The sequence below is a fragment of the Chelonoidis abingdonii genome, chromosome 10 (assembly GCF_003597395.2).
Source record: "Chelonoidis abingdonii isolate Lonesome George chromosome 10, CheloAbing_2.0, whole genome shotgun sequence".
Lineage (NCBI taxonomy): Eukaryota > Metazoa > Chordata > Testudines > Testudinidae > Chelonoidis > Chelonoidis abingdonii.
Window position 1 is genome coordinate 39,002,708 of NC_133778.1, and position 15,266 is coordinate 39,017,973.

The following is a 15,266-nucleotide window of genomic DNA, read 5'->3' on the forward strand; positions in this document are numbered from 1 at the left end:
ATTTTGTTGGTGAAAACTCAGGGCCAAATGCTCAGCATAGCATGACAGTCAATGGAGCTGTGCTCATTTATATCTGCTGAGGGTCTGGCCCTCGGATTGAAGGTTAAAATGTATTTAAAACATGTTTAAATAATTTACCTTCTTTAAGGCTTTGTCCAGTCTAGTTCCAAGTGAAGACTCTCAAACGATTGTAAAAGGTACAATTAAACCAGGAAAGGACACTTTGTCTTGTTACATTTCATGATGAATGAGGATGTGTATATTACATACAAGGATTTGATAACTGAATTCCAGAAATTAATTGGCAAAAATTACAAACGCCCCTGTCTTGCATGTTGTCAGCATAAAGGTGATCACTCATCCGTTATCAGTAAGTGACTTGTACAAGTGGGATCTCAGTGATAGTAAGCAGCAGCAAAAGAACAGGTGGTAGGAAATGCCAAAGAAGAACAGACCTTAGTGGGGCATTCTCCCTCCCACAGTGTCCTAGATCTGTAGAGGAAGGTTAAAAACTCCACATGCAGTATAGCACCTGTCCAGTGGTGGGATGCCATGTCATTGGGCAGTTGGTGGTGGTTGTGGAATCCCCCCTGCCCTGCCCTGAGCCTGAGAGTTTATGCCCTAAAGCACGAGGATTGATATTCCTTCTGTCTCTGTGTCCTAACTAGTGTTACTGCAAATGTAGCAGGCAGTCATGGAATGGATTTCTGAGGTTCTTCTGAGGAATGTAGACAATGCTAGAAAATTAAGATTTGGCTCTTGCACACAGTATATTAAAATCTGCCAGACAAGTGGGACCAATCACAAGATTGTACTAGGATAAGGTAAAGACGATTCTTCTGTGCATGAGTGTGATGGGGTATACGAACCCCACCCTGGGCCTGCAGGGGTTAATGGAAGCCTGTGGGTGCATTGAGCCATGCCCTGCTACACCTAAGTGTCAAACCTGGAGGGAGAAGTTAGAAGGCTTGAAACTGGCTCAGTTAGGGAGGAGTAAGGAAAAAGAGCTGGTTGCTGTATGTGTGTGTGAATGTTTCTCTGTCTCAGTGTGAGCGTGGGTGAAGCCTGGCTGGGGTCAAGGATCTGAGTGGGACTGCTGGCAGACAGCCTCTCTGAAGGAAGGAAGGCCTGCAATAGGAAGCCCACGGCAGTTGAGCAGGAGCTGCAGAAAGTGCATCCACCCAGGATTCTGCATGCTGGTGGAGGGATCTGCAGGGACCAGGAAAACTGCTGAGTCAGGGACTGTCCTGCAAGGGGAGGGGAGAAAACTCTCCTTCAGTAGAATCAGCTGGTTAGCGGAAAGTGCTGACCAGCTCTGCAATGAGCCTATGCCAGGGGCTTAGCAGGAATGGAATTGATATAGTGGGAGCCCAGAAAGAGGCTGAGGTAAAGGGAGAAGTAGGAAGTGGCCCAGGGAGGCAGCAAGAGGTCTAGGTAGTCAGACCTTGACTGCCTATCCAAGGGTCCCTAGACTGGAACCCAATGAAGATGAAGGGCCTAAGTTCCCCTACCAACCTACTGAGGAAAGTTGAGGGCTCTTCCCCACCTTACTCTCACGGGGTAAGGGCTATTGAAATGTCTGACACTAGAGGTAAGGACTAATGAGTTTGGGTTCAGACTCATGTTCCAGTGTGAAGCTGAAGGGACTATTGGTTTACACTGAGAGGCGCAGGCCTATAGGGGCCAAGATGCAAGAAGCAGATCAACACCAGGCTGGGATAGTGCTGTCAGAAAGGGCGCTAAAGGAGAAGAGCCTGCTATGCCATGCCCAGCCACCTGGGGGTGTGCCAGCTGGTGAGTCACACATTTGCAGTAAGTCTAAAGGATGCAGAGCACTGCCCTATATAAACCAGAAAAATTCAGAGAGCAAAGTGAGAGCTACAGTCATCATTGACCCTGATGAAAACAGTTTCAGTTCTTTGATTTTAGTATGAATTCAGATTGAATTAAGTGGAGTGGATTGTTGAGAGAGAGGAGAAGTGTGTTTTTGGGTGTAGTCTTATCCTTGCTTGCTTCCCTCACATAATTAATTAATTCAGAAATAGTCTGATTGACTAATGGCATACCCTTAATTTTTATAGCCACTATTGCTGAGGAGATTATGTATGTTGTACTATTGTAAGCAAGAAGTTGTACTGCTATAGAATCTAATTCATTGCTATACTGTGTCGTTTTTTTTTTTTTGTTTGTTTTTTTTACTGGATTTGATCTAAATCATCATTAGAACTGCCATGATACATGGCTATAAACATTACCTTATTTTACTAACCATCTTGATTTAAACTAATACTTCAAAAATAGAATAATATGACCTTCCCAGAGACTATAAGAAATTGCTCTCTTAATGCCAAATGATAGGCATATTTGCCAATCAACTAAATAAAATTGCACGTATGGCTTAAACCATAAGTGCGTGGTGGTAGATAAAAATATGGGTAGTGTTTTGATAGTGCAGTTCTTTTAGCACTAGGCATATGTAAGAGAGAGTCGAAATGGAAGAGAACCCCAAAGATTGTGCGCTAGCGTGTCATGTGAATCATACAATACAGCTCCTCCAGTACACACTTACTGTCTTGATTGCTGTGTTGATACAGGCATCGGCTCCTAATGTGTTGAGGCAGCCAGAGATGTCAAAGAATGCAATTTTAGACTGTTTCTGTGTTAAAGTGCATGTTCTCAGTAGAATGGGTTTACCCTCGTATCAAAGACGTAAGTTTGACACCTTGAAAAGGATGCCTAGAATATATGGGTAGACAATACACTGACGGGCAAAAATTAAAAATCTGTTCATTTGGACCTGTTCTTGCTTTTGTTATTTTTGGGCCAGATTATGTCGTGTTGTTCAACTGATGCACAAGGGGAGGGTGCAAGGACCCTCCTTGTTGCACTCCTATGTCCCAGTAAGTATAATTGCCATTCTTGTTGTCCCTACTGTGCAGAAATTGCTGATGTTGTGCACCCCCTCGGGCAGAAGACATCCTGAAAGAAAGAAGATGGAAGCAGGACCATGGTCCTCCTGTCTTCCCTATGCATCAGGCAGCACAACTGGCTGGATGCATGCAGGATTAAGCTGCATCCCCTGAAGAAATATACTGATTGGTGCACCCTGCATGCCTCCTAAGAAGCTCTATGGGGCGGTGCATTTCTAATATGAGACTGTGCCTGAAAAGGAATGGTCAAGAGCCCTGTTTTTGCAAAAGATCAGAGGACCTGAATTGTGTTAGCAGGTGATATACTACTGACCTATTAGGGCCTCACAGCTAATACACAATGTCCTGTGGAACAGCTCCTTTTGTACCACTCTCAAAAGGTACAGTGTGCTGTCAGGGACAGACTTAGCCATCACTTTAGCACTTGCTGCATATAAATATATCCATTCAATTTAATGAAATAAACTAGGCTAAGAAATGAACCAAACCTACCTCCTGTATTTAAAACATACTACTCTGTTCTATCTTAGTATTCTAGGGCCAGATCTCACCACCTATACTTTTCTCCCCATCTCCCCCTCATTAGCCATTTGCAAATATCTACAAAGGTTTATGCCAGACTGGAGTGTGGGGTTGCTTTGATGAATACATTTCTGTGGAGGTGCTGTCTGTGGTAGCTGCTCAAGTTAAAACCACCCAGGGAAAAAGCATCCAGAAACAAGGTAATTTTTCAGGTTTAATTGTGTGCCATCCTATTAAATTAAGCTGTTTCTTAAGGTTTAATGTTTTAGGGGAATCCATTGAACTGAAAACAGTAGCGGGGATCTTCATAACACTTAATCTGGGATATGCAGAAAGAGCAGAACTTCCCAAAAATGTAGTTCTTTTTCAGTAAATATAAAATCTAAGATTTTTTTTCTTTTTGCAAATTAATGGCCCAATATAGCAGTATTTAGGTAAAGCTCATACTAACAGGAACCCCACCCCCTAATGGAACTAGCATCAGATCAATTTAACAGTAAGACCTGACCATGATTCCTTATTTACAGTAGTGCACTTCTCCATCAGAAGATAGAGATTTTTGAAAACTGTGCAGGGGCTAATGTCAGGATTCTAACTTTCCTGGAATATAAATAAGGAAAGAAAATATTTTTAATTCTCATGTTTTAAAACTCATTCTATAAGCTCGATCCTCCCTGTTAGCTATTTCAGGTATTCAAATTGCCTAATAAATCTCCTGGAAAATCTATTCCAACAGTACTTTCTTTCTTGTTTGTTCCTGGAGAAACCTTTTCTTGTTAAAGACTAAAGTGATAAATTACATCTCTAACTACTAGATCTAGACAGGCATGCCTATTTAAGGTGACAGAGAAAAAAATAAATTCTCATAGAATTATTAAGGATTTTTTGTCTGAAAGTTTCAAGGGATGCTCACTCACAGAAGTTTCCAACTCAGTCTGTGTTTGATTTCTCTCTCTTCATCTCTTGTATTATTCTACAGAAGGGTATATGTTTTCTTTTTGAAAATTGACTTGGTGTCAAATTTGTCTCTTGTGCTTATAAAATTCTGAGGTAGTCATTTAATCTAAGGGAAGAATATGTCGATATACAAACTTCTAGTGAGTGTTTTGGTTTTTGGTTTTCTTTTTGCTACTTAATTCTGTCTTTTTTCATTAACAATTTTTAGCTATGTAATTTTTTTTGAAGAGCTGAATTATTGTAGTAAAAAGATTATTTAAAAACCTCCATATTGTCAGTATGAAATTCTTGTTAATGAGGGTGGCAGGGTAGTGAAGCATTGGTAGTACTTTTGATAGATTTAGGACTTCAAAACACTGAAGCTATTTTTGTCAGTATCAGTAATGTAGTTTGTAACCAGCGATGACCTGTATAATCACCTTTCATGTGTTAATGCATTCTGCCTATCTGACAGACCATATGCAATGGTGATTCCAGACTTCAAACGTATATGTGAAATAAACTTGGTGACAGGGGGATTTCTGGATGCCAGGATGCATGCCAGAAAATCTGTCTCTGCACACACACTTGTGAGCTACTCTCCAAAAGGGTGATGGAGGATAAGTCTGAACTTCCTGGTAATACTGTCATTAGGGAAGTGTATTGAAACAGTTGGAGGGTAGGGCATTACCCATTAATAATGGACTATAGAGGATTTTCCACATACCCAGGACCAGGAGTGTGTGAAGTCCTCTCGGCATTGTACTTAAATACCAGCAGCAGTAGGAGAGGAAGCAGACAATCATTATTGTATGCTATTGTATGAGCTCAGGTCTGGATTCTCTCATTGCAGTGCATTCAGAGAAAAGTGGAAAGGAACCTGCCGTAAGACTTATCCTTTAGTGGAAAGATAGAGCGGGGTGCGTAATTACATAGGTTTACCAGGAGCAACACATGGCACCACTTCTCGCACCCCTCCTCTTTACCAGCCTATCTGTTTCTCCATCTCTGTCCTTTTTTCTTTACCCTGTCTCAATCGTCGTAAGTTTGGTGCATTTAAATTCTACCATACTGGCCACTGACATAGCACAGAGATAAGAGGAAGCACAGAGGGTCAGCTATGTCTATCTCCTTGCATGAGGGGATCTCCCAGGCTTCATAGTACTGTTATGCTGGAGTGGGGAGTAGCTGCAAAGAGAGAGAATCTGGTCAGTTTGGCTGTGCCATATAAAATATTTCAGACCTCCATAGGACACAGTGTCAAACTTTATCAGGCCATTTTTGGTGCAATCCTGGTGAGGGATTCCTTGCCCAGAGAGTACAGACCAAATTCAAATGTGTATTCAGATGTGTCTCCTCTGAAGTCACTGAAGCTGTGCTTGTTTACTGCAGGTTTGACTTTGGCTCTATGGCTGTAAGGCATCAGCAGTGTGATTTATTAATTATTTCCTGATTCCTTGCTTTGGGCTGGCCTTTTGGGCTCTTCTTCCTTTTTTTCCTCCCCAAAGTGTCCAACCTCCTTACTCCACCAAATCCAAGTAACAGAAGAGTAGGTTAGTTTCCCTGCTAAGTGGACTGGGAGGGTTTACAAGGTTGAGTTTATAATGCACGTAGAGTTGTTGAATGGTTGAGTGAGAGCACCAAGCTGGACAAGTTTAATCATAAGTGTTTATTTCCTTTCAACAGCCTATATCCCTTTCATAACAAATGTATATAAATATTGAGATAAAAATACCATTTAACAAGATAGTTGGATATGTTTCATTTTATTAACACATTAGTCATCTTATCCTGCTCAGAGTAATATGTGAATATCAGATACATGTTAGATTAGCATAATCTTTTCAGTCAACAATTGTTCTCTGAGGTTTTTGATTACATTATTTTAATTAAGCAATAAAATATGACAGGCATTGGATTTCAAAGTGAGTTTAAAACTCCTCAATTGTATTATAAAGCATGAGGCTGAAGGCTGAGTGACTTTAACCATTCAAAATGTGCATTAATGATCACCTTTAAATGCACTTGCTGGAGTGCCCTCTGCCATTCTTAAATGGAATTTATACCTTACGTTAAGAGAAACAGACATGTGCATTTATTGGTTGTTATAGTCATGGGAATGAGTTCATTGACAGCCAGAAAGCTCCAGTTACATTCTAAAGCCATTGCCTGTTGCCCAGAAATAGGTTTGACTATGACAGCACAGTGCAACTTTCAAATATATTCAGGTCACAATTGTCCAGAAAGGAAACCGACTGCTTCTGTCCTCTGTGGAATCACATAATTAGGTATGGAAGGATGAGATTTTGTATTGATAAATGTCAGTAAAACTTTGATTTTACAGTACACACTCAACCTGATGAAAAACTGTTTGTCTCTAATCACTGAAATATACAGATAGGCAACATGAGAGAGATGCTGCTTGAGAACTTATTAGAGTTCATATATTTTGATGTTCATATATTTTGATTGACAATTTGTGTTTTGATGATTACAAGCTTTAACTTTTTTAATCTTAGCATCAGCTGTCATGAAATGACTGAATGACCAACCCTCTTGTTGTCTGTCTACCTGTAATTTCAGGCCATTGTGAAAATTTAAATTGATAAAAATTAGAAAAAATGCTTAAAAATCATAATTTTGTGAAAATGTAAATAATTAAAAATAAAAAAGCTGAAAAATCAATGTAACCTGTCAATTGTAATAAAAGTTGAATTCATCAAGCCTACACGTAATGGAGTAGGTGTAATATTTTAGGAATAATTAAAATAAATCAGTGTATAGATCCCAAAGAGAAATAATGTCTAAATAATAGGCTCCAAAGAAGAGAAGTGAAAGTGTTGGTGTATTTGTATCTGATCACTGGACAAACAACCGGCATCTGTTGATTTGAGTATGTCTTCATAGTATTTTGTGGCTGGTTGCATAGTTCTTGGTATGTTAAGTGCCAAAATGCTTGTAATAACAAATGTCAGCTTATTTTAAACAGTTATTTAAGTCTATTTACTCAATTTTCATTTACTATGCAAAATCAGGGGTTTATTTGATGCAGCTTGGTTTCTAATTTTTTAGGATAATTATGACTGGTGTCTCAGTTATAAGGTCTGCCTTAGTTGCAGCTGGATAACTGAAACAAGAGGGCCGAAGCAGACCTGAAGATCAGGTTACTTTTTCTGGAATTGTGCTATTATGAGATTATTCAGTGGCGATTTTAATTAGAGAAAAATTGCCATAAAAATATCTGGACCTATGTATATCTTCCAGTTTCCTGATTTATCCAAAGACCTCCTAGCATCCCAGAGTTTAAACAAAGATGAGTCTTACTTTCTTACTATTTTTGGTTAAAAGTATATTCTCATAAACATTTATTTTAGTGCATGTAAACTAATCCCAAAGAGTTCATAATTGCATAGGATTACTTAGACTAGCAGTAAAAACCCATACATTTCCTGATTCCCCTCTACCTGTTGTGTTCTGTAATCCTGGTGGAAGGTAATGTTTGGTGGGTGGGAAGTGAATCCTATAATTCTCTAGTACATAGGTTATCTTTAAGAGCATCCCCCTTCCTCATTCCAGGGTACGTCTACACTACAGGATTATTCCAATTTTACATAAACTGGTTTTGTAAAACAGATTGTATAAAGTCGAGTGCACGCGGCCACACAAAGCACAATAATTTGGTGGTGTGTGTCCATGTACCAAGGCTAGCATCGATTTCTGGAGCGTTGCACTGTGGGTAGCTATCCCGTAGCTATCCATAAGTTCTGCAGATCATCCACCCGCCCCCATTGCCGAAGTTCTGGATTGACCCTCTTTGGAATCACCATTTAGCCGTGATAAGCTGTTTATTTACTAGCATGTTTATTGCGGCTGCAATAAGAATACTCCTAGTTGTCTGATCTCGTAAATACAGATGACGCTTTGCTCATAATGGCTCCATTCGAAGTCCCTAAGAATCATGACATATTCCTTTCTCACTCTTGGTAAAGTGACTTCTTCCGTGTTGGCATTGAGAGATTCCATAGTCAAATTGGAATGCACGGACAGTTGCTCTTAGTACGCGAAGGTCGCCTCGTCATTTGTAATGCTAAAATCTCACGTTTCTTTGCGTGACATATCAGCGTCCGGCCATGACGCGTCTAAACTTTGTTGCTCTAGAGAGATCACCTCCTATTGGATTGTCGAAAGTGTATGTTCTCGGCTCTAGGTCCATATTTGATTTTACTCTTATTGTCTCGAGATCTGGGGCAAAAAGAGTCAAACAGTGTAGAACTCGTTTCTGACTCCCGCAGACGTGGCTTAACGACGCCTGACCAAAAAAACACAAACTCCGTTTCAAGAGGGCCACATACTTGCAGGGGATGAGCATGCAGGCGCGTCGTACACGTCGATAGATCATTCATTGCGCTTGCCGAGGCAGGGTGACAGTGTTAAGTGACGCAGTGACGTATGCTATTAGACCTTCACTCCAGTACTTGTGCGTAATCTCGGTGCATCCACTTGTGAGAGTACTGAAGCATATGTACGACAGACTTAGATGGTCGGCGGTGTCTGTCGTTTACACTTGCGCAGGCTATAAAAAGCACCCTGTTAATGCAATTTCAGGGAAATTTATACGCATTCGCTCAGAGCTTGCGGGCTGAGTTGCTCGTCTCTTCGTTCAGACATTTCTAGGCTCTGGGCTTCTCAGGACCAATCTTGGAACTCCCTCCCAAGGCTTCTTCCGCAATCCCTCAGACCCCTCGGAATGTTCCCTAGACATGACTGTGTGCGCCAAAGGGTTCAATCACGGCGAGTTATCAAACCTACACCGATAGACTCCAGAGTCAAGATTGGACATGGCGCCAAGCTTGTGGTGAAGTTTCTAATTGCTCGACTTCTCTAGCATACTTAGAGGCAGCATCTCTATTGGTGTAGACAACACACATATCTCTCTGATCAGGAGTGTACTTGCGAAGAGGAAATATCGATTCCTTAATTTAGAAAGAAATTGATGAGCTGCATGCCATGGTGAAAAAAAGTTCTTATGCATTGGGTGATATTAACTTGGTGGAACGTCGACTGCTGTCAGGATACTGCTCGAGGTCGAACTTGCAACACGTAAGCTAACCAACATGGACGGCAAAGGCTCTTGTTACGTGAATAGGCGCGAATAACTCTTTCAGCCATGATCTGGTTATCTTAACGTTAGAAACATAGGGCTATCTTTTGGAAAAAACGCTCACTCATAAATGCACTTTCTATTTTTATCGTAAAAACGGCCACTATCCTCCGCTCCCTAGGGTTGTTATAATACGTGCGAGTACATCTAGAAGGGTCTTGATTGAGATCAAATGAAGTCCCTTAACTGCTAGGTATGATACACCAGAGCAACACTGGGCCTTGTAATAATCTACTGCTGTATTCATTATATAGAATTTCATTGTATTGAAGAATAGGTGGTAGCTGTCATTTCCTCGCAATGCTTAGAGGCTCTAATTCGCTTTATATATGAGTAAGTCTGGTGGGGACGAGGGAGTAGCCAGAGAGTTATTGCTGTTCTTCTTTAAATCAATGACTATCGCAGACAGTGGGTCACTGCTAGAGGATGAGGGACTGCCACTGATTGGCACTCCACCTATGTGGTATATGCGTACCTTATCAGTATTGGAGTGATTCCGATTCGCCAAAGACAAATTCTATTAAGTGTTCCAAGACTGTCGTGCGTGTCTGTTTGGGTGAAAATAAACATAAACAGTACCTCTGTGTATAATGTTCTGAATATCCCATGTAGTTTATGAATAACCACAAGAGTGTGCCCTGGCTCCGCCTCAGAGACCCTTCCTATGTGGAAACTGTCACATATTGAGAGGGTGGTGGGTTTCTCCAAGTACTCGCAGAGGAGAGCCGTCCACAGCACGAGGTCCCCTTCATGTCTTGAGTGGAGACGAGAACACTAGAGATTCGCCTATAGCTCTTTCTTACCGGAATCTGTTTCTTAATTGCCAGTGCCAGCGGGATTCTTTCAGTCACTGTGACATGTTAAGAAGAGGGGTTAAAAAGAAAGTGAGTATTTGATAAAATGTATCTTGAGTGATGTGGTAGTTTGCTCTTTCCAGAGGACCAACAGCCAACCTGGCATGGTGCATTGCCTCTGAACGACACACTTTACTGACCCCCAGGTCTTCTCTTGAATTCGCTTAGACCCTGCGCCACGCGAGTTAGCAGGTAGAGCATAACCTCCAATCAGTCATGATCATCCTAGGCAAGCTCTCTCTCTCTCTCTTCAGCGACCAGAAAACGTGGGGTGAAATAATATAGAGGATGAAAATTCATACTCTCTCACTTATCAGTCGAAAGGACAAAACATTACTGGCCTCACTCATCTGTTTTGCTCCCTCTCCTTCTTTCATGTGATCCTCATTTACAAGACAAGTTCTGATTGCGTTTCCTCTGATCCTTCTGCTCCAAGGTTTGCATATCGGATAGTAGATCAAGAATAGACGGGTGATATGAAAACTAATTGTTACACCACTCGCTTGAAACATCAGTACTGCTATATCGTCACTACGTTGTCTCTCTGCCCTCTCTCCCCCATATTCAAGTGACCACTTATGAGAGCGATTTATGTGTCTCTTAGACCTGTACTGTAGTATGTGCGATTTATAGTTTATAAATTTTATGGTGCCTCTTGCTCTCTTTTGTGAATTGGAATATTCTCTTAGTGTTTATCATGAATAAGAAAGAGAAATACATGTTTGTAGAATAGTTCGGAGAAGTATCACTGACCTCACAGTTAATAGATTTTCCGAGAGACCATAAAATTATACCCGTCGCTGCAGCAACTCTGAGCAGTTACAAAGAATTGCCGACCTTTCTCTGTCGAAACGTTTCGTGCACTGCTCTGCTCCTGATAATGTGATGTGACTCTTTGCTCAACTGTATAGTTGACGCAGTCACGGATAAAGTCACGCAGCACCAACCGCTGTGACTGTGGATTGCATCATTAGCCACTCATGTTTGATGATTTGCTTCTATCTGCTTTCAAAGATGCTCTCGGTTATGTGGAGAGCAGATATTTTGCGCCTAATCTGATTTCTTTGCACGGAGGCCTACCGTTGATAGACAGATTTTGTATCTTCCCACTACAGCTCGCCATTTCCTCCCATCGGTCGCATTTGGGTGAGATCTTTTTTGGATATTGGTAATGCTATCGTCACACATCCGTGATCAGCAGCTCCAGCTGGGCAATACAGGAAATGCAAATCAAAGTTCACTGGGCTTTTCCTGTTCACCTGGCCAGTGCATCCGAGTTCAGATGCTTTCCAAGAGCAGTCACAGTGGTGCACTGTGGAGGATACCGCCCAGCGGCCAATACCATTGATTTGCGGCCACACCTAACCTAATCCGATATGGTATACCAATTTCAGCCACTACTCTTCTTGTCGGGGAGGAGTACAGAAACCAGTTTAAAGAGCCCTTTATATCGATATAAAGGGCCTCGTTGTGTGGATGGGTGCAGCGTTAAATGGGTTTAACGCTGCTAAAATCGGTATAAACGCGTAGTGTAGACCAGGCCCCAGTGTGATGATCTAATCTAGGGCAGACAGGCAGACCCCTCTCCTCTCTGATGAACATAGAGACTTCAGGTAACATGAATGGTTTCCTGTTCTGAACCTCAGTAAATTTTGGTTTTGATTCTGTTTAGGGAAGAGGCAAAAGAAAAAGTTCAGTTTTGTTGCTTTTCCCATCTTTCATTTAAGCTGTTTTAGAGAAATTATCCAGATGGCTAGCTGAACAATTGGAACTTTCAGAATGAGGCATTGAAAGATTGATTGTTAGCCTGGAATTCCTTGTTGGTTCAACATAAATCTAAAAACTTAAGAGGTTGACTTGGCCCTTTATCAGGAAGTTGTGGTATCACAGTTTTTATAATTTATAATGACATTGGGCAAAGTGTGCTATATGCACCAGAGAGGATCCTGAACTGTTACCCTTTAAGGGGTAGGGAGAATATCATATTGGAATTCTCAGAGGCCCATTGACAGGATCCAGTTTGGATATGATGGAAATATCACATGAACCACTGATCTCACAAATTTCGCACCATTTGGAGGCAAATGTAGAGTACGGTTTCCAAAATTCAAGAGCCACAGAACATAACCCTAGTTTAAACATAATCTGGATTTCATCTGAACAATGTCTCCTCAGTCTCTCTCTTAGTGGTGTGTGTGTGTGTGGAGTGAATATCTGTACAAGTCTAAAGGTAATATCACACCATGGAACAGACATTCATGCATTTTGTCTAACAGGAGATACTGAAGAGAACAGTAAGACCTGAAAGCATTGGCTTTTACACATCATTTTCTCATTCACAAAATTAAGTAATTACATTCTGGGAAAAATGCACTGCATTGAGTATACAGTATCCAGTCTATGTCACTACAGGTAGCAGCTTGAGTTTAACTAGCCATATTGATTGTAATTGTCTAAGTATGATTAATTCATAATGTTTGTTAATTTTATGCCTCATATTATGGTTTGTTATTATTTCATTTAATTATAGTGTCAGTCTTTTGGGGGGTTTTGAGACCCTTCAGGGATTTTAATCTTCCTAAGATAGTAACTAATGATGTCCCTATATTCCTGGAACTCTCAACGACTTGTTACCATTGCTGGAAGTTCCATGGAAAAGGGATCTGAAGTTGGAACAGATGGTGCATCAGTCCATTGCAGAACTCTGTTTGCAGCCCGAGGAAAACTTTATACTGAAGGTGGAAATAATGGCTTTCTGCTTAGCTTATTGTAAATTCTAAATGGGGTGATTGAAGGCTATAATGATTACTGTTGTTTGATGCCTGGAGGTTTCAACATCTGGCTAATGCCTTTGCTTGCTGCAGCAATAAGCAAAGTCAGTACAGTGCTTTCTGTTTCTTTGTTTTAATAGATATGTTCTATTGATTTAGATAGTAATTAATTTAATTTTAGTTTTAATTGATTTGCTCAATAATAGCATGGCACATATTACACTAGTGTCCATTTCAGCTCTGGTCTTCTGCCTTACTGACCTGGATTTTATTACATGTTAGCTTAAGTTTTATTTTGTTCGTTAAGCCCTTTGTAGCCTCCATTAGACAGAAATCCAAGTGACAAATGCAAGTTAAATTTAGTAAAAGTGGCCTTTGTCCTCTGGCAAGGTTCAAGAATAAATTAGTAGGGAGACTGACACAGCTGAAGACTGGGATCTTGCAAGTGACAGAATGTTCATTAGCCTACCCTTGTTTCACCTGCCCTGTGCATGGATGACACACTTATTTCACCAATATGACTGGTCTATACTATCCTATTATTTCATTTAAAAATGAACATTCTCATGAGCTCTCACTAGAGAATAAAACTATTTATTTGTCCCTATTTATGCTGTTTCTTTCCTTTTTTGCACCTCACTCAGACTAGACAATGAAAACAGATTGATGGGGTTATAATTGAGAACGTAGGTGCACTGTCATATGCTGCTGATGCACTTGTTCAACTGCCTTGCATGTTATCTTAGCGTGGCGTTGCCAGAGCACTACCGGCATTAGACATGTAAGCCCTCACTCAGCTCCCTACTCAGCAAAGAACTGAAGCTCATGCTTAACGTTAAGCATGTGCTTATGCCCCCTGGCTTTAGCAGGACTAAGCATGTACTAAATACTTTGCTGAATTGTAGCCAGATCACCTAATCTAAAGTACAATAAGAACAATATTGAGCAGGATTCTTTCTTTTAAATGTCTGCTGTTTTTTTTCTTTGGTGATTCAAGGTCCCGCAATTAAGTCTAGACGGGTCAATTTCAGTCTAGACTGTCACCTGTTCAGGTCAAGGACTGCCTTTGCTTACATGACTGCAAAATGCCTGTACTATTTGTCATACAAATAATGGGGCCAAGCCTTGTGGTCCATACATTTTTATTCAATCCTTACTCAGGCAAACTCCTAAATAAAGAAAGCTGTCAGGATTTGGCACACCACTAATGATATTTTATAGGTGGTATCCCTTTATTTCTCATACAATTCGTATGATGTCTGGAGTAAGAAAAATGCACGAAGTACTTGTCTAGTCACAGTGGGTTTGTAATTATTTTGTTTTTTTAATGAATGCTAAATTTTGGGCCTAAAACTAGATGTCTGTTTCCCTTCAATTTATGGAGCTTTATTATTTCAAAATGGTCATGTTAAATTTCTAGTTTAAATATGTATTTGTCGTCTTTACGAGAAAATCCTGAGGAGGAGGATGGTTGAGGAGGGTACAGACATGAATTTACATACATAGAAAGCATTACAAATAAATATATGAGAATAGAAATCTTTCTAATGCTATTGGATTAAATATTTCTCTTTCTACTGCTCCTCCTAGATCACATTGACAATGTATTTCTAATTAACAGTAAACCCAAAGTATCCAATCTGTATCCCTCAGGGCTTTCAGTTGTGGCCTAAAGGACAACTGTGTGGAGAAGAATTTTGTATTTGACTTCAGTGGTGCTATGTTGATTTATGGAAGCTGGAGGTCTGTCAGGATAATGCCGTCTTTGAGGAGTGGTGTGGGGTGGAATCCATCTTGCTGAATACATTGAGCTCTGTTGGGTGGTGACAGCTGGATTGTAACTGTTTGGTCACGCTTTGTATTGGATACGTGGTTCTCTTCCCCTACCTTTCCCACCATCATTCTGGGTTTCCCTCAGAAGTACTGAAATTGACATCTAGTGCAGCAAGGTTTGCCTTGACATATATGTTACCGTTCAGGACAACTACATCCAGGGGCATGCGCAGGAATTTAAATTTGAATACTTTTGAAGGAGCATGTTAAACACACACAAATGAAAGGTTCATGACCCCCCCTACCCCATTTCTCGGGA

At 40.7% G+C, this 15,266-nt stretch overlaps 1 protein-coding gene and 1 pseudogene across 1 annotated transcript in view; both read left to right on the plus strand.

The window, feature by feature from the left end:
• The window catches only part of LOC142047371 (uncharacterized), a 75,894-nt gene extending 70,892 nt beyond the window's left edge, over positions 1 to 5,002 (plus strand). Inside the window, exons 8-10 of the mRNA XM_075069827.1 lie at positions 3,517 to 3,664; positions 3,722 to 3,821; positions 4,864 to 5,002. Coding sequence (XP_074925928.1) covers positions 3,517 to 3,664; positions 3,722 to 3,821; positions 4,864 to 5,002 — 387 coding nt within the window. The remainder of the gene's footprint in view (positions 1 to 3,516; positions 3,665 to 3,721; positions 3,822 to 4,863) is intronic.
• Positions 5,003 to 7,467: 2,465 nt separating this feature from the next.
• LOC116827195 (dynein axonemal heavy chain 11-like) overlaps positions 7,468 to 15,266 on the plus strand; it is a 209,705-nt pseudogene continuing 201,906 nt past the window's right edge.